This window comes from Amblyraja radiata, chromosome 12, assembly GCF_010909765.2.
Source record: "Amblyraja radiata isolate CabotCenter1 chromosome 12, sAmbRad1.1.pri, whole genome shotgun sequence".
Lineage (NCBI taxonomy): Eukaryota > Metazoa > Chordata > Chondrichthyes > Rajiformes > Rajidae > Amblyraja > Amblyraja radiata.
The window spans coordinates 35,418,981-35,441,391 of NC_045967.1; the positions used below are offsets into that span (position 1 = coordinate 35,418,981).

Here is a 22,411-nt window from a genome sequence, read left to right on the forward strand (position 1 = left end):
AAGAACATGTATTTTCACTCAATTCTTGGATCCAAATTCTGGTATAAATTAAACTTAGCTATTAATTAAAATTGCAAAGGTGGATGAACAACTTCAATATATATTTAAATTCATGTGTTTTTCCATTATAGTATCTTGTAGACTGTGATGAAGTGCTGTTCATGCGGGATGGATGTATTGCTGAACAAGGCACACATGAGGATCTAATGACTCTTAATGAAGACTATGCTGCGCTATTTAATAGCATGCAGCAAGCTGTAAGTGTAACACGGTGAGATGACAATAGACAATAGACAATAGGTGCAGGAGCAGGCCATTCGGCCCTTTGAGCCAGCACCGCCATTCAATGTGATCATGGCTGATCATCCCCAATCAGTACCTCGTTCCTGCCTTCTCCCCATAGCCCCTGAGTTTGCTATTTTATAAGAGTCCTATCTAGCTCTCTCTTGAAAGCACCCAGAGAACTTGCCTCCACCGCCCTATGAGCAGAGAATTCCACAGACACATAAACATGATAACAACATGAAAAATCAATGGCAGAGTAGAGTAATTCATTCATCTACACCTTGTTGTTGTAGAATCACAGTGTAGGACAGAACAGGTTTATTGATTCTGTGTTTGATCTTCTAAAGAACAATCCAGTTAGTTCCACCACTCCTCCCCATTCTCAACTTTGTTTAATTTATTTATCTCAAATAATCATTCAATACCACTTTTCAGACAACAGTTGCCTCTACATCCATTATTGTGCATTACATAGATCTTCTTTTCCACGTGACTTAATTTTCTTCTAGATTTCTGTTTCCTAAACCTTCTCTTAATACAGATATTGCCAAGTGTAGTCCCCTTATTTTCAAAAAAGTGTAGAACATTTACAATATTTCTGTCCTTTGGTAATATTCTGCTACCTGAAGGCCATTGAAAAATTATATACAGTCTGTACACCCCACTTTCTTCTGACACATGCTACATTCCTTCTGACATCCACGTATGCTTCAGAAACTTTCTTTTTGTACCATGTTATTTTTGCTTATTTCAGCCACTTTCACAGAAACCCCTTTGCAGATTAAACATCTGCTAACATTTATAAGCAAACTTTGTGAAGAAATATAGAAACTGGTTCATTAATCTAATAATTTAAAATATTTTTACTCTTTCCTCGTGAATTTTCAATCCTTCCTAAGAGATGATGATGATTATTGCTTACACTTTACTCCATTAGTGATCTCATTACAGTGTGCACCATGCTTTTGTTTAATGTATTTAGTGTGCATGTACACATTTTAAAAATCATTATGCAATGATCAGGAATAGGAGCAGTGAGTTCCTTTGCTCTTCCTGCCCTTGGGAATCCTTTACCAGTAGAGATCAGTTCAAAACAGACTGACATTTGAATAGGGCCATTCCTGATCTGCTTGAGCTAGATACTCACTGGAAGAATTACTTGGAGCCATCGTGGAAGCTCAATCTATCTTCAATAATGTCTTATTAATGTTTTGTTGATGTGAACATAAAACAGTACAGAAACATGTCCTTTGGCCCACAATGTCCACAAAGAACATGATGCCTGGTTAGACTAATCTCCTCTGACTGCAAGTGATCCATATCCCTCCATTCCCTGCATATCCATGTGGTTAAGAATTTTAACATTGAAACTCTATGTGGGATTTGCCTATGTGCCTGCCATTATGATTTCATCGAATTGGGCAGGTTAGCGGATTTGATAGCAGAACATAGAGGGGCAATATAGAGGGGTTATGGAGCGATGGCAGGAGAATGGGGTTGAGAGGGAAAGGTAGATCAGCCATGATTGAATAGCGGAGGAGACTTGATTGGCCGAATGGCCTAATTCTGCTCCTCTAACATGAATTTTTGAACAGAAACATTTTGATTGATCTCATGTTTTCTACAATTTTGATAATAGAGGGGGGAGGGGCTGAGAATTGAATGAGTAGCCTCAGTGACTTGCCTTCCAATAAATAAAATGCGTAGTATTCATTTTCACAAGTTTATATTATAACATAAATGCAAAGTTGGGTATGTTAAAATCTAATCCAAAGGTACATTGAAACAATGCAAATGAACAGTAGTTGCACAGATTGGAATAATGTTGTCCCAGTTAAATGATACAGACATTTGAAATGTTTACATTCTAGGAAATGCTTGTAGATTATTACAAAACTAGGTGTATTTACAATACATGGGAATAAAGCACAAAGAAAACAGTTTCAATTTACATTATTGTTAAACTGTTGTAGAAGTTATTGATCCAATGCTCTGCTGAATACACAGTCTTTAAAAGACTCGAGATATTTGCCGTCTCTAAATTGGAAAACTTACTTTGAAACCAAGAAAAGCTTTCAGAAGCTTTATTGGTACTGCTTCAATGTAAAATTAAATCCAATTTATGATTTGGCTTGAGAGTTATTCTACTTTTGTTTAGCTCTGGCATAATACAAGCTTTATCTCTATGGTTTAGTTAGATATACAATAGCAGCCTGACGTGCAATAACTACTTGTGGGTACTGATAATCATAGTCATAGAGTGATACAGTGTGGAAACAGGCCCTTCGGCCCAACTTGCCCACACCAGCGGGAGACATAGCAAGATAGTCTGTACCAATAAGAGGTAAAGTTGTCCAGTGTATGGAAAAATATTAGCCTAAACAAGCATTAAGAAACCCAACTTTCTAATAGTTAAATGGGGAAATAAACGATTATTAACATACAGTATACATAAGAAAATCCAACTATGAGTTATTTCAACTTACAGGGAAACTATAAAAGTGCAGTCAAAAGTAGAAGACAGAGTATTGGTATCAGTGAAGTCTAGAAACCAAAAGAAGTTGCTTTTTGGAAGACACCTACGAAGCACTAGACTTGCCACACTTTAATTTTTAGATGTAAATTTTTAGACAACTCAGAAATCCCATTAATGCAGAAATCTAGTCTCCAGTTATTTAAATAAAGGAAAGGGACATTAATAAATGGTTTAGATGAGATTTTGTTGAAGTCTCTGACGTTTGAAGCACACTTCATTTATGATTGAATTTTTGAAATATATTCAAGTGGAAATCGCTATTTCATTGCATTTCTTGCACTTCTTGTGCAGAGATCACAGGTAAATTTGACACCATCTTTTTATATTAATTTGCAGAATCTTATTCAGAATAACCTAAGAAACACTGTAAAAAAATCTGAAAATAAGCCTGGGAATTTACTTTCTATGAGCAAGTCGGTGTCCATTGTCCATGACAAGAAGAAGGAAGGTACGCGGAAAATCTTTTATACCTGACAAAAATATTCTTCAATATCCAGTGGCTTGTTAAATCCCCTTTTAAGGGAATCACGCAATTAAAAGTTGTTTTCATGGGGATAAAGTACAGATATTATTTTTTGATTAACAAATTTAACCAAGAAAGTAGTGCCACACAATGAAAATGTATTTATCATGAAGTGAAACCTGGTAATGTCTATTTCATTTAACCACTCGCATCCCATTTGCATGCCTGACATGATTTCAATGCTATCATTTCTAATGCATGGTTCATTTTGGAGCATTGTGGGAGAAATAACATCTAATTATCTCAGAAGCAATCATTGTTGGGCACTGCCAGGACAATCACATCCACAGAGAGCAGCAATGTTCTGGGATTCTTGGATTAGGCCCAGAGTTTCCTAATATTTTTCAGGGCAGTCCCTTCACCACCCAACTCCCACCTACCACTCCACCTGCACTTCAATTTGCCCCAGTCACTGTCCGAGTCGACAGTGATCCCAGAGGCACTTAATATCCACACCAACCTTTCTTCCAGTTCCTTTCCTGTTCACAATACCAGGGCCTGACCCTGTTCACCATTTTACATTTCCCCCCTTATGACCCAGACATTCAATCAAATCTTTCCCAAGCTACATTTTCAGATGAACAGGGACCTAATTTTGGAAGACTTGGGGAGGGGGGGGGGGGGGGGGAGGGAGGGGGGGGGGGGAGGGAGGAGGGGGGGGGAGGGAGGGGAGGGGGGGGGGGGGGGGGGGGAGGAGGGGGGGGGGGGGAGGGAGGGGGGGGGGGTTAATTTACCCATCTTTACTATGATGTTAGACTATGATGTTAGAACTCTGCTGACACGAGAATAAAGGTAAAGTAGGGACTTTTTAAATTTTGTGAGTGGATATTCACAGTGAAGAAAGCGAATGGTATGTTAGCATTCATAGCAAAAGGATTTGAGTATAAGAGCAAGAAGGTTCTACTGCAGTTGTACAGGGTCTTGGTGAGACCACACCTGGAGTATTGCGTACAGTTTTGGTCTCCTAATCTGAGGAAAGACATTCTTGCCATGGAGGGAGTACAGAGAAGGTTCACCAGACTGATTCCTGGGATGGCAGGACTTTCATATGAAGAAAGACTGGATAGACTCGGCTTGTACACGCTAGAATTTAGAAGATTGAGGGGGGATCTTATAGAAACTTACAAAATTCTTAAGGGGTTGGAAGGCTAGATGCAGGAAGATTATTCCCGATGTTGGGGAAGTCCAGAACAAGGAGTCACAGTTTAAGGATAAGAAGGAAGTCTCTTAGGACCGAGATGAGAAAATCTTTTTTTACACAGAGAGCAGTGAATCTGTGGAATTCTCTGCCACAAAAGGTAGTTGAGGCCAGTTCATTGGCTATATTTAAGAGGGAGTTAGATGTGGCCCTTGTGGCTAAAGGGATCAGGGGGTATGGAGAGAAGGCAGGTATGGGATACTGAGTTGGATGATCAGCCATGATCATATTGAATGGCGGTGCAGGCTCGAAGGGCCGAATGGCCTACTCCTGCACCTATTTTCTATGTTTCTATATTAAGATATCAACTTAATACCCCAAAACGAAAATAAATTCAAGCTGGGTACTGACTTTCAATGACAAATTTCCATCAGGAAATAAATATTGAAATTAGCCACTAAAGGTTTTAATAGGCCATGTGCCTTTGCTGGTCTAGATGGGCTATCATTGCTTTAAATATTCTGGCTAATTATTTTAATTGTTCCCCAAATAAGGAAACTGTGGCAAAGTGCAATTTGCAAACCAATTCTGTATTATGAAGTCATTTAGTACTATTCACAGGTTACCCATATGGCATTATATTAACCAATTAGTGTCATTTCAACTCAACACAGAGAAGTATTTGAAGAGACAATCGGATACTATATGAATCACATTTTTGACCTTTTAGACATTCACTGATTTGTCTATAAATCGAATGAAACGCAACATTAGGTATTCTCTGCATGCAGATATTTTAGTAAGTTCTTTCTCATCAGGTCGAGGATATGGAACTGTAGTGATTCGCAAGGTGGTGTCAGAGGGAGATTTCATGTACCAGGTTAGGGTTTTTGGAAGCAGGTCATATAACAAACAGCAAGGGAGTGATGCAAGAGTGAGCGAGTCTGTGCAGAGTTTACCAGTGATGTCTAATCAGATTCCTATGGATTCCAGCAAAGCATGTCAACCCATGGACCCAGACAAGAATGGAGGCAAGTAACAATAGATTCATAGATAACGACCTTGAGAATTTTTAGCAAATCGTAAAAATAGTTTGATTTAACAAGGCTGAATAAGGGTTGTTAAATTATAATGCCACCTTACGATTATCTTTGAACATTTTCCCTCTCTGAGTCGAATAAGTGCATCTCAAATTAATTTAAACATTTAATGTGAATGGACTTCCCTGGTGGCAGGTTTCACATGTGCCAAGCTAATGCAAAAAAAGCTGATCTGACTTGTCTTTCCGGTCATAAACTTGCTCTTTAAGATACACTTAAGTCTCAGCGATAGATTTTGTAAATTAATTTCTTAATTTCAATTAAAACAAACAATTGTTGGGCATTCCTAGGAAAATTAAGTCTCTGCAGATCAGTAATGATCTAGCTCCCCATTTAATGTAGGACCATACTGAAATAATATCTTTCAGGACAACTCCCATCACCAAAAATAAACACAATGGTTCGAAATTCTGCCAAATAATGGAACATTTATATGTACTAAGTTTTGAAATGGACCTGGGTCCCATGGATTATTCATTTGCAAGTTTCCTTTAACACAAACACGAGACACAATCAGCAACTGCAGTAAATTGGAGGCTGTTATTCCGTGAACGTGTTGTGCATAATAGATGGACCAGTGGGCATAGCAAACTATTGTTTTTGTCCAATGTTAACTTCCTCTTTCATTGTACTTGAGTCAGAATGAAAAACTTTATGCTACTTTTTTTTTTCATTTGGCTCCATCCCAAAGATCCTCTTCATAAAACCTTTTATCCGTTCAAGTATTTTGCTGAGTGTTATATGAAAATAGTTGGATACATTATTCACAATAATATTACACAGAGCCACAAGGAGAATGGACAGTCAATTTGTCATTTGGTGATCATTATTATGGATACAAAAATAAATTTAAAACTTCAAACCATATCTTTCCAAACAAGCATTTAAAACCATGCTTGAAAGGAAGATGCATCCAAATATATTAGAATCCTGTGGAGCTGAACTGAGGTATCATTCACTCATTCACGAGGACAGGAATGTTCACATCTGACTGAAATTAGAATGCAATATCAAATATGCAGTATAGTACTGAATAATTCAAAATCAAAAGGTCATATTTTTTTATTGCATATTTTGCTTGATTTACTAACCAGAGCCAGGACCCTTGCACGACAATTAAAGTTGAACAAAACAAACCTGACCAAGGAAGGAACAAAACAGAAAATGTTAGAAAGACTCAGCAAGTCAGGCAACATCTGTGGAAAGAGAAACAATCAATATTATAGATCTGCGACTATTTGTCACAACTACAGAATTGTTTCTTTTTGCCTTATCTGCAGAGTTTTTCCAGCATTTTTATTTTTCTTCCAGATTTCCAGCTTCTGCAGTTTCTTGTCTTTCTTGAGCAAAGAAAGATCAGGTTGTCTACTGACAAATGCTGGAAAATGTTTGTGAATGGACATTGGCTAGATAATGGGTCAGACTTGATCTGAAGAACCCACAATTGAAGATAGACGTTCCAGATCTGGGTTAGAATGTCGTATCCCTGATAGATGTCATGAGTGCAAATTTATTTATATTGCTACTTTGGATCTTACATATTACATTGCCTTTACTAATGCTGATTTAATGAGTTTTGTTCTTAATTATCATTCCTTGTACTAATAAGCATGAATCTTACAGAAAATGTGATCAATGCTGAAATGGGAAAAGAAGTGGTGGTCAATCTAGTACCAGAACAAGAAAGGAGCATGAAAGAACAAATAATGGACAACAGGCAGGTAGACATTGAAGAGAAAGCAGAAGTGATGGTGAATGCTAAGAAGTCTGCAGCATTTCGATGGAAGCCTGTTATTGTCCAAATGCATGACGAGGACAGCATTGAGTGGAGCGAGGGAGATTTAAGTTATTTGTTTAGGACAAAACCAAGAGATCTGGAGCCCAGAGTAGAAATTGTAAAAGATTTCAACAGTGAGAAGGAATTTGATGAAGAGATGAATGGCGAAACATCAGATGATTTAATTAGTCGTGATTTTTATCCAGAAGAAGTAGCACAGAAGGGCAAGTGAAACAGTAATGTGACTTCTATTATAAACTTTGAAGTCTGCTTTCTCTGTATTGAGAACTGCAGTCTCCTTTACAAGGCTGCCTGATAAGTAGCAGTAGTTGTTCAGAAAACACTCATTAGATAAAGACGCAGACGATGATATTGCATTGCCTGAAATATAACTAATTATAATGTCTTCATTGATACTCAATGGTGTCTCTTCTTTAGAAATCACATTTGGATTGGTTTTCCTCAAACAGCCTTATAAAGGAGGTCTACTGCCTACTTAGGGTGATTAATTTATCTTAAGCTGAGCGAACAGAACCTATTTTATATTAATCAATACAAAGTACATGAAATAACCTTTTGCTTTGAAGACGTCCTTGGTAGGCTAATCCATATTGTAAATGGAAATGTTGCCGTTTTGGTAGCCATTACCTGTACCATCATTTTTTTTAAATGAGACTCAATATAGACCGTAGCTGACACTAAAAGCAAAACCTTATTTAATATGGTGGAATTCTGGATTAAAGGATGGTAATTCCTGGCTGGTAAACTGATAGCAAAATTTAATGAATATTGGGAATATGTTATGTTACACACTAAAACAATACATTGTAGCTTTAATGCTTTTAGTATAGTCTTTAATATAAAATCTATTAAAATATAAATCATGTGGCAACAGATCAAATTCATTGTGACATAGAATGTCTTTGACAGTCGTGCAAAATAGCGATAATAAAATATAGTCTATTACCTTTCCTAGATTATTTTATTTTCTATTAACTTTAAGTATACTAACAATTAAAAATGTACCAATGTTATCTTTTCTCATTAATGTTAACACAATAAAAGGGTGTTTTGCAGCAAAATGCTGCTCACTTTACAGGGCAACAGTTCCTCCCCAGTGATCAATTTAAAGTGTCAAGTTTGTAATAAGGATGGATGACAGGTTGAAATTACAGTTTCATCGCAAAGTGATTTATTTTTTGTTAAAGGCACAATCATTTTAAAGGGAATCAAAGTATGTTGAATAATATTTCAGAAACGCTGCTACTGAAAAATCTATCATTTGAAAGCACAGGAAGTTATTCACAACTAAGTGGGCCTTACATTGCTTCTTCTGCATTGATTCAGTGCATGGGGGCCATTTCAGGATTTATATAATTTGCTGATCTCTCGAGTTTGGCATTCTTTCTGCAAATGTCTTAGTTCCTATTCTCCAATTTCTTGCACTGTTGGTACTGAAATAAAATATGGAGTTTCTAACGCCAGTCTGAGTCTGAACAAGTGTCTCGACCCGAAACGTCACGCATTCCTTCTCTCCAGAGATGCTGCCTGTCCCGCTGAGTTACTCCAGCATTTTGTGTCAACCTGCCAGTTAAATGATATTCCCTATAGTTTTAACTTTTTAGCAATGAACTCCATTGATGGAAAAAGAGAAATTACACTGCAATTTCTTTTTCCATTGTTCTCTTTACTATCCATTGCATTAACCTTAATTTAGTATGGACACAAGTTATTTCCCAAAATGTGAGGCAGGAGGTTGAAATGGTGCTGTTACGAGATTGGGAAAAGTCGAAGAATTGTTTTTCCAGAATTAATTGCAAGGCTCCTTACTTTTAGTTTAGTTTAGAGATACAGCGCGGAAACAGGCCCTTCGGCCCATCGAGTCTGCACCGACCAGCGATCCCCGCACATAACACTATCCTACTACTAGGGCCAATTTACGCATACACCAAGCTAATTAACCTACATACCTTGGAGTGTGGGAGGAAACCAAAGATCTCAGAGAAAACCCACGCGGTCACGGGGAGAATGTACAAACTGCGTACAGACAACACCCGTAGTTGGGATCGAACCCGAGTCTCCGGCACTGCAAGAGCTGTAAGGCAGCAACTCTACAGCTGCGCCACCGTGTCGCCCTACCTTCTTCGGTGACTGGAGGCCTTGCAGGCAGGAAAGCTTCTTTACAAGACTGCAATCTACCAGAGCATTGGAGGATAATAGGAGGATAAAAGTAATTGCTGCAGAGTTCATGTTCAGGCTTGTACTGTGGTGAGGAAGGTTTCTTCATTTCAGGGATGTCCATTGTTTTATCCAAAGTTAGACACAAAAAGCTGCAGTAACTCAGGGGGACAGGCAGCATCTCTGAAGAAAAGGAATGGGTGACGTTTTAGGTCGAGACATTTCCCGTTTCCCTTATCCCTGGTTAGGGATAAGGGAAACGAGGGATGTAGACGATGAGAGATGTAGAGATGGAGAGAGATAAAGAACAATGAATGAAAGATATTCAAAAAAGTAACGATGATAATGGAAACAGGTCATTGTTAGCTGTTAGTTGAGTGAAAACAAGAAGCTAGTGCGACTTGGATGGCGGAGGGTTAGAGAGAGAGGGAATGCCAGGGCTACCTAAAGTTAGAGAAGTCAATATTCATACCACTGGGCTGTAAGCTGACCAAGCAAAATATGAGATGCTGTTCCTCCAATTTGCATTTATGGACAGGCGTTGGGACAGGCGTTGCATCTTCTGCGGTTGCAGGGGAAGGTACCTGGGGATCACTGCATCCAGCATTGAAGTTGTACATTTTATTCTCATGGTTATCTTAAATAAACTCATCACTGTGTTCTTGGGAGGTTAATTAGCCACCCTAAGCTATCCCAGTATATAGTTGAGTGTGGGATCGGGGTGTGCTGCGGCGGGGCTGGGTGAAGGTGGTGATGAAAGAACGTGGGCAGAAGGAAATGGGATTAATGTAGGATGAATGGGGATTTGATAGTCGGCAAAGACATTGTACGCAGAAGGGCTAATTTCTTTGCTGTGACTCCTCTCTCCTTCTATCAGCTATTAATTCTAATGAATTAATACTTGAAGTCCACGGTTACCTATACTCCCCCTCACCTCTTTCAGTGATTACATTCAACTCCATCTCCATTTATGCAGAAAATGTGCAACACCAATTTCTGTTTTCAAAAGAAAACCAAAATCTCCAACTTCTGTTCAATTCTTATTAATTCTTTAAATTGTTGATCATTTGGTCTGCATCAATTTTTCTAGCAGTAACCAATGTGTTTCATCTGAAAGTCTTTAATGAAAAGCTCACCTCTGTTGTAGTTTTGTTTAATTTTATCATTGGGATTTCAAATTTTAACGATTTAGTATATATTGATCACTGAAGCATATTACTGCAATGTATTTCTGAAAGTCCTCTAGTCATTAAAGTAAATAATTTCCCTTGGACGCCTACCATGCCAAATGTAGATTACTCAATGTTAACTGCAGCTTACATCACAGTGAAATGCATTCATGCAGAGTTACTTGAGAGTACTTAGGCGATTTTTTTCGGCGACTGCCGGCAACTGTCACAGTCAGAGCAGGTCGCCGAAAAAGCGGTGACTGGAACCCCCCCCCCCACGACAATGTCTATGACAAGCTACAACAACCTACCACCTAGTCGACGTCAAGACACAGCAAGCTACCGACAACCAGCGACCCATTAAGCCGTCCACCTACGATCACACCTACAACAACCTACGACCACGCAGGCGACAACCTACGACAACCGAAGTCAACCTACGTCCACCCACGACAAGCTACGACAAGCAACGACCCTGTCGGCGACAACTGAAGTCGCCGGTACCTGTCGCCAGTTGACGAAGGTAGTCGCCAATGGAATTCACTGAAGTCAGCACCCGGCGACAACCAACGTCACCGTCAAGTTACGTCAAGCCCGCAGTCGCCAAAACGTTTTGAACATTTCAAAATCCAGCGGCGACCAGAAAACGTTACCACTCTTTAGGCGACTTGAGGAGACTACTCACGACCATACAACCGTCACCCCGCGAACATGTGGCGACAGCCTAGTCACCTGTAGTCACCGAAAAAATCGCCTAAGTGGGACAGGGGCTTAAGGTTTCGCTAATAAGAAGTACCAGGCTGATACTTTGTTTTCTTTTACTAGCAGACCAGCTTATGCAAGCAGAGGAAAAAAGTGCTGGCTCTGTGTCTTGGTCAACGTATGGAATTTACATCAAAGCTGCAGGAGGTACATTCATCTTCCTTCTGAACATTCTTCTGTTCCTACTGACTGCTGGCAGCATAGCTTTCAGTAATTGGTGGCTCAGCTATTGGATTAATCAGGGCAGTGGGGTAAGTTATTTTATAGTGCATGGTGTGTGAAAAATTGAACATAGATGTTTCAATTGAAATAATAAAAAATTGCAGACACAATAACCCTATTTAAATTAGCATAGGTTTAGGTTTATTTCAAAATTCATTTAACTTGCACTTTATGTGCAAGTGACGAATAAAACTGATATTGATATTGATTGATATTGAGGTTTAGATCTATTATTGGCACATGTACTGCGGTACAGTGAAAAGCTTTGATTGGCATGCTATCCAATCAAATCAGATAACACTGTATATAAATACAATCAACCCAAGCTCAATTACAATGGATAAAGTGAAGGGAAACGTACAGTGCAACATATAGATCTCAGCATTATATCGCAGTAGTTCCATAGACAAGTTCAATGTCCACAATGGGGAAGAGGGGAATAGGACTGCACCGTGGCTTATGGAACGATCATTCAGAGGGGAAAAAATGATTCCTGAGTCTGGCAGTGTGTGGTTTCAAGCTTCTGTATCCTCATAAAAGTTTCCATATTCCAGTACTTTGAAATTAATGTATTTAGCTACTTCCAGGCATTCAGTGTCATGACCTTCTAATATGTAAGTTCAAAATAAACTGTAATGAGCTACAAATTCTATATCACAACTAGAGCTTAAAACATTTTGTTTTAGACTACTGCATTTCCACTAAACGTTAAAAAAAAACTGGGGATTGCACACTGTACACAACTGCCCACGACAGTGTTATTCGCCTCTGCAAATTGGAGCAGTTAAGAGATTGTTTGAACATTACTTTTCAGAATACGCCAGTGACCAAGGGGAATGTGACCTACATCAGCAATAGTATGAGAGACCATCCGAATCAGAACTTTTACACTTGGGTTTATGCTGCATCCATGTTGTCTGTACTGCTCTTCAAGGCACTACGTGGATACATATTTGTGAAGGTGCTGACTTGTTTTATTTGTAAAACATAACCACTTACATTAATCATAACTGATTGAACTCCTGCATAAGTATTTCAATTTATATTTTCTTCAAAGCAGAATAAAGGTGGTGTTGAATTGATCACTATTCCAATCACCTTGGAAACTAAAATCATCTCTCGATTTTTGCAGGATATTTGTTGAAGCATTCTAAGCATGCTTATGTTAATTTAATTGCTAAGTATCACTGCAGATATGTCGCTTGTTCCTAGGTTGTCTATTTTCCTAGTTGCATCTAGACAGTAAAGGGGAGGATTTGAAGCTTCCCTGTCAGTAAGCATAAAGTGGTATCATCACAGTAGTAGTGGTGAATGCATTATTTCCTCATTCTTAATATTGCTCTGGTTGTTTCAATACCCTAGGCTCAATGCAGAGCAAACAATTTTATTAAATCACCCCATAACAATGCATCATTATCTACAGGACCTTCTCAATGTAGTTACATTTAAGTATTCCAATTAACACTAAAACTGTCCATGGCACCACTTAATCATTAATGACAAATTCAATAGACAATAGACAATAGGTGCAGGAGTAGACCATTCGGGCCTTCGAGCCAGTACCGCCATTCAATGTGATCATGGCTGATCATCCCCAATCAGTAACCCGTTCCTGCCTTCGCCCCATATCCCCTGACTCCGCTATTTTTAAGAGCCCTATCTAGCTCTCTCTTGAAAGTATCCAGAGAACCCGCCTCCACTGCCAGGGTAGAAGATTGCAACCTTCACGTGGTCCGCCCTGTTTCGACGAATGCAGTCAACCTGGCGTGCACAATCAAGTAAGATCAAATTAAACAAGTTGTCCTCCAACTTTAGGCTGTGCATGCCATACGCAAGTAGAAGAAGAAGAAGTAGAAGAAGCCTCCACCGCCCTCTGAGGCAGAGAATTCCACAGACTCACCACTCTCTGTGAGAAAAAGTGTTTCCTCGTCTCCGTTCTAAATGGCTTACTCCTTATTCTTAAACTGTAGCCCCTGGTTCTGGACTTCCCCAACATGGGGAACATGTTTCCTGCCTCTAGCGTGTCCAAACCATTGACAATCTTATATATTTCAATGAGATGCCCTCTCATCCTTCTAAACTCCAGAGTGTACAAGCCCAGCTGCTCCATTCTCTCAGCATATGACAGTCCTGCCATCCCGGGAAATGTCCAATAGAGGGCATAGCTAAAGATGAGAAGGGGAAAGTCTAATGGAAATGTATGGGGCACGTTTTTTTAAACAGAGTGGTGGGGTCCTGGAATGCATAGCCAGGGGTGGTGGCGGTGGCAGATACAATAGTGGTGCTTAATAGGCTTCTAGATAGGCACATGGAAATGTAAGGAATAGAGGGACATGGATCATGTACAGGCAGATGAGATCAGTTGTACTTGCCATCAAGTTCGGCACAAACATTGTGGGTTGAATGGCACATTCCTGTGCTGTACTGTTCTATGTTCTATGTAAATATGCAAAGCATGGGTTAACCTCTGGAAGTGATGAATAATGGTAAGGGGCTTAGGTTGTTATGGCATTGACCCCCATTGCCAAGATGACTTTGAGACATTCCTCTTGATTCTTCAGCTCCTGGAAGATTTCATATTTAATGAGTTAGCATGAATGTCACGGACTGATCTGCTCTGAGAGGGGTTTGTAAATACTGAATTGTTTCCAGAAGAAAGTGAGATAATGTACAGTAGCTAGTGCCCTCCAGGGAATACAAAGAGTTTTCAGATACCAAATTAGCACTAATGATTCATATCTGCATTTGATTTTGGTGCGGCTTCCTCCACTTTCTGATCTTTCTGCTATTGTGCTCATAATTTGAATCAATAGCACTGATGACAGACGGCAAAATACCTGAGGGCTCTGTATTTCAAACATTTCTCATCTCTTAATCCTGCTTCCTACAACAAACACAGTTGTGGATAATATCTTGCCTTTTAAACATTTGAAGGGATTGCTTAATTTAAATATGTATAGAATTTATTTGGATCAATAGCAGACCATACATGGAGGTAAAAATCCTACCCTAGATACTTATAGTAAAATACAACTGAAGAATAAACTTGACCAGAGCTAATAAGCATTGGACTAACAACATTCCATCTAATACACAAGTATTTTTGTTAAGTTAAATAACTTAAAGTGATTCTGATTGTCTGCATATCTCCATCAATGAAAATGGAAAGTATCAGGCAGCATGTTTTTATTTAAATCTTTTGTGATTTTCTATTTTCTGTTTTGAACAGTGTACCTTGCGGGCTTCCTCCAAGCTGCATGATGCTTTATTCAAAAAAATTCTCAAGAGCCCAATGAAATTCTTTGACACAACTCCTTTGGGCCGCATTCTGAATAGGTTTGCCAAGGATATGGATGAAGGTAATGCCTTGGTTTTGAAATTCTTTAAATAGGCACCCTTTATATTTGAACTCATTACTGCATTGTAATTTCAATATCATGCTCAACACACTAGAATGCACATTCCATCTGCTTTCGAACATTTGATTGCATTTGACATTTGTTAAGCTGAGAGCAAAGAAAGGCTGGCCATCTCAAATAGAAGGGAGAATGTGTAGTGAAAATAACAACACTTTGTAAATTCAAATAGGTCTCTGGGAGCAATTATACGGCCACTTTTATTTATTTATTTTTATTTAATTCTTTATTTCGAACAGAATAAAAGCAAGTGTGAAACAGCATACAAAAAATAAAACAAGGATATTTATAAAGTGTCATAAACAATATCTATAAATAAATGAAATCGTATGTGTCCGAAGAGGAGCAGGAAGAAGCCAAAGCTTATTAATTCCCACCCCTTATTCAACTGCTTGTAATTATCTTATACAAATTTAGCAGCTATATGTACACCATATGTACACCAGCAGCTATATGTACACCAAATTATTTACATTTATACACTAATCAAATATTTACAAAGCCATACAAAAAAGAGAGAATAAAATGCACTGGACATGTTAAAATGCATTTGGGCGTATATCGAAATGCAAAATTACATTTCAGTGTTTGTAAATCTTTGTAACTAATATCTAAATATATTAAAACAATCCAACAAAACGGATTCTTGTAAACTTGGAGTCTTATATTGCAGGAATATGTACAAAGTGCATTAAAAGAGGCGATGGTTTTAAAAGCAGAATTGCTGCTTTCATTAGTGGAAATCACTGATGCAAACTTGATTATTTCAAGTGTTCCCTTACATTGATCTGCTAACATTCATTTTTCTTCACTGCAGCAGAATTGCCAAAAAAAATGTTTCTATTACTATTGATCTTCTGAAAATATAATTGTGGGCAGATCAAACCCACCAGAGAATTTGAAAATAGTATATATAGATTTAAATACATTAAAAGATTAAAAATAGGTTAAGCTGTGGGTAATTAATTAAAAACAAAATGAAATGAAATAAATTTAAATTACTTAAATAACTTAACCTGATCATCACCCATTTATTCATAAAAATAATGTTCTCACCATGGATGTTGAAACCTGCAGGTATTAGGAATGCTAATGTGAGTTTTCTTTCCAACATCTCCCCTCACCAAGTGACCAAAGACCTTTCCTTTGTGGGAGAATAAATGATAGTGATGGAATATGCCAACATGGGAGAGAACACTTGGGTAAACAACCTGGACTTGCAGAATTTGAGGGATTTCTCTGGGAATCAAAGGCAAACATTAATATGACTTTTTATGTTGGGGTTAGACTGGAGGAGAACTACACTGTCAGATTCCTGCACACTGCTTCGATGCATAATATACTTTGTATCTCCTTTGTACAAAGACAATTCTAGATTTGTTTTCTTTACATGTAGTCCTTACTACTTTATTATTCGAAACACGTGCATGTAATGTCACATAATTTATTAATTAATGCAGTTAGAGTGTCAGTCTGGGTTCCTCAATTCCTCTCTATATCTGCTGTGTAATTAATGTATGTTTGTTGATAATGAACATTGTGATTTATTTCATAAGGGAAAATTCTCATTACTAATATCCAACATCTTCTGTTTTCAGTGGATGTGCGGCTGACCACTCAGACTGAAATGTTAATCCAAAATATTATTCTTATATTGTTCTGTCTTGGTGTCGTCAGCACAGTCTTCCCATGGTTTCTGGTTTCAGTTTTACCTCTCTGCATTATCTTCATGATTGTTAACAAGATTTCAAGGTAATGTTGTTTCAGCTTATTTTCCTCTGAAATTAAATTATTAATGGAGAGCAAAGGTTGTTCTGTTTGATTTGTTCAAAGGTTCAAAGGTTATTTTATTGATCACATACACCTAGGTGTAGTGAAATGCTTCTTGCCATGCAGCACATAAAGAAAGAATACAGACATAACATTAATAAGAGATTTAAACATAAAGAACATCCTCCCACAATGGTTCCCATTATGAGGGAAGGCACAATGTCCAGTCCCCATCCCCAGTTCACCCATAGTCGGGCCTATTGAGGCCTCCACAGTTGCCTCCACGGAGGCCCGATGTTCCAGGCCGTTCTCGCCGGGTGATGGTGCTCCGGCGTCGGGAGAATCATCTCAGCGGCTTGGGACACCTGGAACGGCCGCTTCCGTACTGGAGGCCGCGGCTTCCGAAGCCAACAAGGCTGCGCCGGATGGAGCTCCACAACTGGTGATCTCGCCGAGAGATCCCAGGCTCCCGATGAAAAGTCAGCGCCGCCGCCCACAGCTGGCCGCTCCACAGACCCGCAGCTCCGCGATGTTTTTATTGACGGTCTCAGCTCACTGGAGTTCCAGCGCGGCGACCCGGGTAGGGCATCGCCCGCTCCGCGATAGCGCTACAGCGCTGTGCCGCTGCCGAAGCCGAGGTTCTGGACGGTCCCCGACAGGAAACGCCGCTCCAGGCCCGCTGGTAGGCCGCAAGGACGGGTCGACGGTGCAGCCCGGAGAAAAGCTGCCTCTCCGACCAGGTAGGGACCCTAGAAAAGCAGTTTCCCCCTTCTCCCCCCCCTCCCCCCACATAAAAAAGGCTATAACTCCAGAACAAAAAACTCAACTAACTAAAAATTTTTAAAAAGAGAGAAAAAACCGGACAGCTGCAGGCTGGGCAGCCATACCATACAGGACGGCGCCCCCCCTCTGTAGCTGGTTCTTGTTTCTTGTCTGTCAAATGGAATTATGATTTACTATTGCTGAATTAACAAACTATTTTAAAGCTAATAGAACTATGGTCACTGGTTCCAAAGTCTCGCCCACTGACACTTCAGTCACTTGCCCCGCTCAATTCATTAAAGGTAGGCCATGTTTTGCCCTCTCCCTTGTAGGACCCCTTCCATATTGCCCAAGGAAACTTTCCTGAACACACAGAAATTCCTCCCCCATCCAAGTCCTTGGCATTATGACAATCTCAGTCTATATTGGGATAGTCAAAATCTCCTACATGACAACACTATTGGCGTTGCAGCTATCTATAATCTCTTGGCATATTTGTTCCTCCAATTCTGGTTGGCTATTCGGGGGCCTACAGTACAATCCCAACATGGTGATCGTTCCCGTTTTATTTCTCAGTTCCACCCATAGAGCCTCACAGGACAATCCTTTAGTAATGTCATCTCAGACTAGGGCAATGATGTTCACCTTAATCAATAAAGCAACACTCCCTCTTCTGATACACCCACCTCTATTATGCCTGTAGCACTGTGCCCTGGAACATTAAGCTGTCAGTCCTGGCCCTCCCTTTGACAGGTTTCCAATAATGGCTAGAACGTTCCAGTCACACGTACCCACACATTCACGCCCTGGGTTCATCAGCCTTGCCCACCAGGCCTCCAACATTGAAATATATACAACTTAATCCTACCATTTTTCCGTGCTCCTGCTTATCCTGTCTACTAAACTTGCTGACATTATCTACGTATTGACTTCCAGCCTCCGACCTGTCTCACTACTGCATTGAATCTCATCACCCTGCTAATCTAGTTTAAGCACTCCCAAGTAGTACTAGCAAACTTGCTTGCCATGATATTGGTCCCCCTCCAGTTCAGGTGCAACCCATCCATCTTGTACAGGTCATCTGCCGCAGAAGCGTTTGCAATGGCCCAAAAATGGAAACATCCTGCCACCTACAGCTATTCCTCAGTCGCACATTCACCTGTCCTACCTGTTCCTACCCTCACTAGCACACGAGGCCATTCTTTTTTTACCTTTAGCCAATCTCCTTGCATTCACTCTGCAGGACCTCATTTATATTCCTACCCATGTCATTTGTGCCATTGTGCACAACTTCTGGCTGCTCACCCTACCCCTCAAGAATGTTCTGCAGTTGCTCCGAGAAATCCTGGCATCAGGGAGCAGCACTCCATCCTGGAGTCTTGTTTTTTGTCACCGAACCTTCTGTTTGTCATCCTAATGAATGAGTCACCCATCACTATAGCCCTGCCTGACCCCACTGTGCCTCAGAGCCAAACCAGGTGGCACAGACCTCACCACTGCTCTCCTCTGAATAGTCATCCACACCAACAATCAACACAAGTGTATACTTGTTTTGGAGAGGAATGACCTCCAGGGGTTCCCATACTCTCTTTCCTCACATTCATCTACCTACTATCAGCCTGTATATTCAGTATGACCATCTCTTTATAGCTCATATCCTTAATGTTGTCATTCTCCCATATGATCTTGAGGTCATCTAGCTGCAGATCCAGTTCCCTCACACAGTCAATCAGGAGCTGCAGCTGGACACACTTCCCACAAGTGTCATTGTCAGGGTCACTGGAAGTCACGCTGACTCTCCACATCCTGCAGCAGGAGCATTTGAGTGCCCTAACTGCCATCTCTACTGCACTCAGACCAAGGAGGATCCACACAGAAATAAAAACAACCTGTGCCTTATTTCTCTATCACTCTGCTCAGCCTCCTCTTCAAAGCCTCACAAGCCAAAGCTTCAGTGCCTACCCTCAACAAAGTACTTAGCCTCACAAACCAAAATCTTAGCACTTACACCTCAACACACAGCTGCTTCCAATGGCCCATTCTCCTTTTATACACCACTAGGAGCAGTCACTCAGGGATGTAAAACTCCTCTGCTGCTCCTCCTCCATGCTGCTCAAATGAAACTGAGAGAACGTTTGAGAGAATGTTTAGCAATAATCATGGTTTAGTATGTAATTAAAAATATTTTCAACAAATTCCGTTTTTGTTTCATGCTTCTTGGATGAAGAGCTGATGAATTTATACAAATGATACAGGGGAAAGCTGGACAGCATACCCCTGTGGCAAAGCAGTGTATCACTGCTAGCAGCTGCCACACAAGTGCATACTCCAGACATATTTTCAGATTTTCTCCTTTAAAATGATGAGATTTGACAATCTTGCCAATCTTGCCATTGTGTTAACATGCTCTTATAATGAAAAATATGTATAGTTCAACTGATGTATGAATAACAATAATCAATGATAGTCTAATGCTGTCATCAAGAGTTTAACAATTAAAAATAACTGTATAGTACAAAATAACTTTATAATGCATTATTCTTTTTGATTCTAATAGCAAAACATGTTTTTTGGATCCAGCATAAATAGATTAAGATGATAGACACAAAATGCTGGAGTAACTCAGTGGGACAGGCAACATCTCTGGAGGAAAGGAATGGGTGATGTTTCTGGTCGAGACCCTTCTTCAGATTGGTTTGAAAAACGTTAAGGAATAATGTAATTTATCTCAGCCCAACTTGTACAGGCGTTTAAATTTTACTGAGTTAGGAGCAGGAAAAAAAGTGAGGGTTTCCATTCTGTTGAAAAAGATCGGCTTAGGACCATTGAATAATTGGATTTGTGTGCAATATGTCTCTACTCGCAGATGGATAATGCACATGAGGGGGTTACCAACAAGTTTGAGACTGTATTTCAAATATTTCACCTTCGAGAAAAGAGGAAAGAAAGAAAAAAAATTGGAGAGTAGAACGGAAGTGAACAATGAATAATGATGTATGGAAAGGGTGATATAGTTAATATTCCCAATGTTAATTTAATTTCTTTCTTCATAGAATGCTACCTTACTGCTGATATTTCCAGCACATTCTATGTTTATTTCAGTTTTCAAGCATCCACAGTTTATGATTTTCGTAAATAATGATCTAGCCATTTTGTATCCATTGGCAGGGTTTTAGTTCGTGAACTTAAGAGAATGGACAGTATCAGCCAGTCACCGTTTATATCTCACATTACCTCCAGCATCCAGGGTTTGTCAACTATTCATGCTTATGACAAGGAAAGTGAGTTCCTACAAAAGTGAGTAGTAAATGTAATCTTATCCAAATAAAATACTGAAATATCTATCTTTTATCTATCTATACATAACAAAAATTCTGATCTTGTGCTCTTTCAGTTTTGTTTTTTTCTCTATTTGCGCAAAAACGATATGCGATAACACTAAGATTTTTCGCCACCTTACTTGCCATTCTCCTGTGCTACAAGGGCAATAAGTTTGGTTCCGATCGATGGTATATTTTAAAAGTTATTAAGGTTTAAAAACCTTTAAAACTGCGCATGCGCAGATTGGTCTCGTCTCCTGTCAGTCGCCGCCACGTAGATTGGTCTCCTCTCCTGTCACTTGCCAGGACGGCGACACCACTTCCTGCACCATCACCACACTGATTGGCCAGGACCGCTGTCAGTCATGGGCGGCGCCTGGTGAGGAGAATAAAAAGCTGAAGGAGCGGAGTTGACTTGGGCACTATAAACCACATTTAAAAGACATTTGGACAGGTACATGGATAGGAAATGTTTAGAGGGATATTGGCCAAACATGTATAGGTGGGACTAGAGTAGATGGGGCATCTTGGTTGACACGGATAAGTTGGGCGAAAGGGCCTGTTTCTGAGCTGTATTATTTTATGGCTTGTTGACTATTTAAGGTTGATGATTTTTCATCAGAACTGTTGATCAGTGACTGAAAGTGATTACTCTGTTTTTCTCCCCACAGATGTTCCCTGAACCTTTGAGTATTTCAACCATTCTGTGTACTTATTTCAAATTTATTGCGATTGCAGAGTTATTTTACTTTTAATTAGGAATGGGAATTATGTTTTTCATTTCAAACTCAGGACTCCAAGGTTATGTTCTGGATTGAAACTTAACACAACATATGTATAAAAACAAATCTAGTGAGTGACAACAACATTTTTTAAATCTCAAACTTATCTCCAGTCCCAATCACCATTTCACAGTTAATGAGTGCAGAACAATGGAAAGGCAGCCAATCCACTCTCAGAAGATGAATGGAAAATGTAAATAATTAATTATCAAATTTGATTTTTAAGATTTAATAGTGGGCTGCTCCATTTACCATCTTCAGCTAAAGAGAGTCAATGCCAACATTGAGGATTCGCTATGTACTTGTGGATCACAAAGAACCAGAGTAGTCTCCCATCTTTCCTCAGATCATAGATTGGTACCTTTCGGTTCGTGCTGAATACAAAGCATGGAGGAACTCAGCAGGTCAGATAGCATGTTGGGAGGGAATGGACAGACAATATTTTGGGTCAGGTATGTGCTGCTGGGTCTACTGTTAGATCTCCTCACCCAGCTGAACGCAAAGCTTCTCAATCAATCAAGCTTCCAGGCGGACAAAGAACCTTTCAATCAATGTTTCTGCTTCCTTCCCTTATCTATATAAATCCTATCCCGTGTTAACATCCAGGCCTCTGACAGTTAGGATCAGTTAATGGCATGAGCTTGCAATTAATCTTGCATCTTCTGAACTGT

General features: G+C 39.6%; 1 protein-coding gene across 2 annotated transcripts in view; it reads left to right on the top strand.

Annotated features, from left to right (window-relative positions):
* LOC116979066 (multidrug resistance-associated protein 5-like) overlaps nt 1-22,411 on the top strand; it is a 106,521-nt gene that overhangs the window by 64,856 nt on the left and 19,254 nt on the right. The window contains exons 16-22 of one of the 2 annotated variants that reach the window (XM_033030507.1): nt 132-257; nt 3,158-3,269; nt 11,532-11,719; nt 12,505-12,651; nt 14,920-15,049; nt 16,705-16,858; nt 20,807-20,935. In XM_033030507.1, the coding sequence (XP_032886398.1) occupies nt 132-257; nt 3,158-3,269; nt 11,532-11,719; nt 12,505-12,651; nt 14,920-15,049; nt 16,705-16,858; nt 20,807-20,935 (986 nt within the window). The remainder of the gene's footprint in view (nt 1-131; nt 258-3,157; nt 3,270-11,531; nt 11,720-12,504; nt 12,652-14,919; nt 15,050-16,704; nt 16,859-20,806; nt 20,936-22,411) is intronic. The other variant, XM_033030508.1, reaches the window with a different exon arrangement.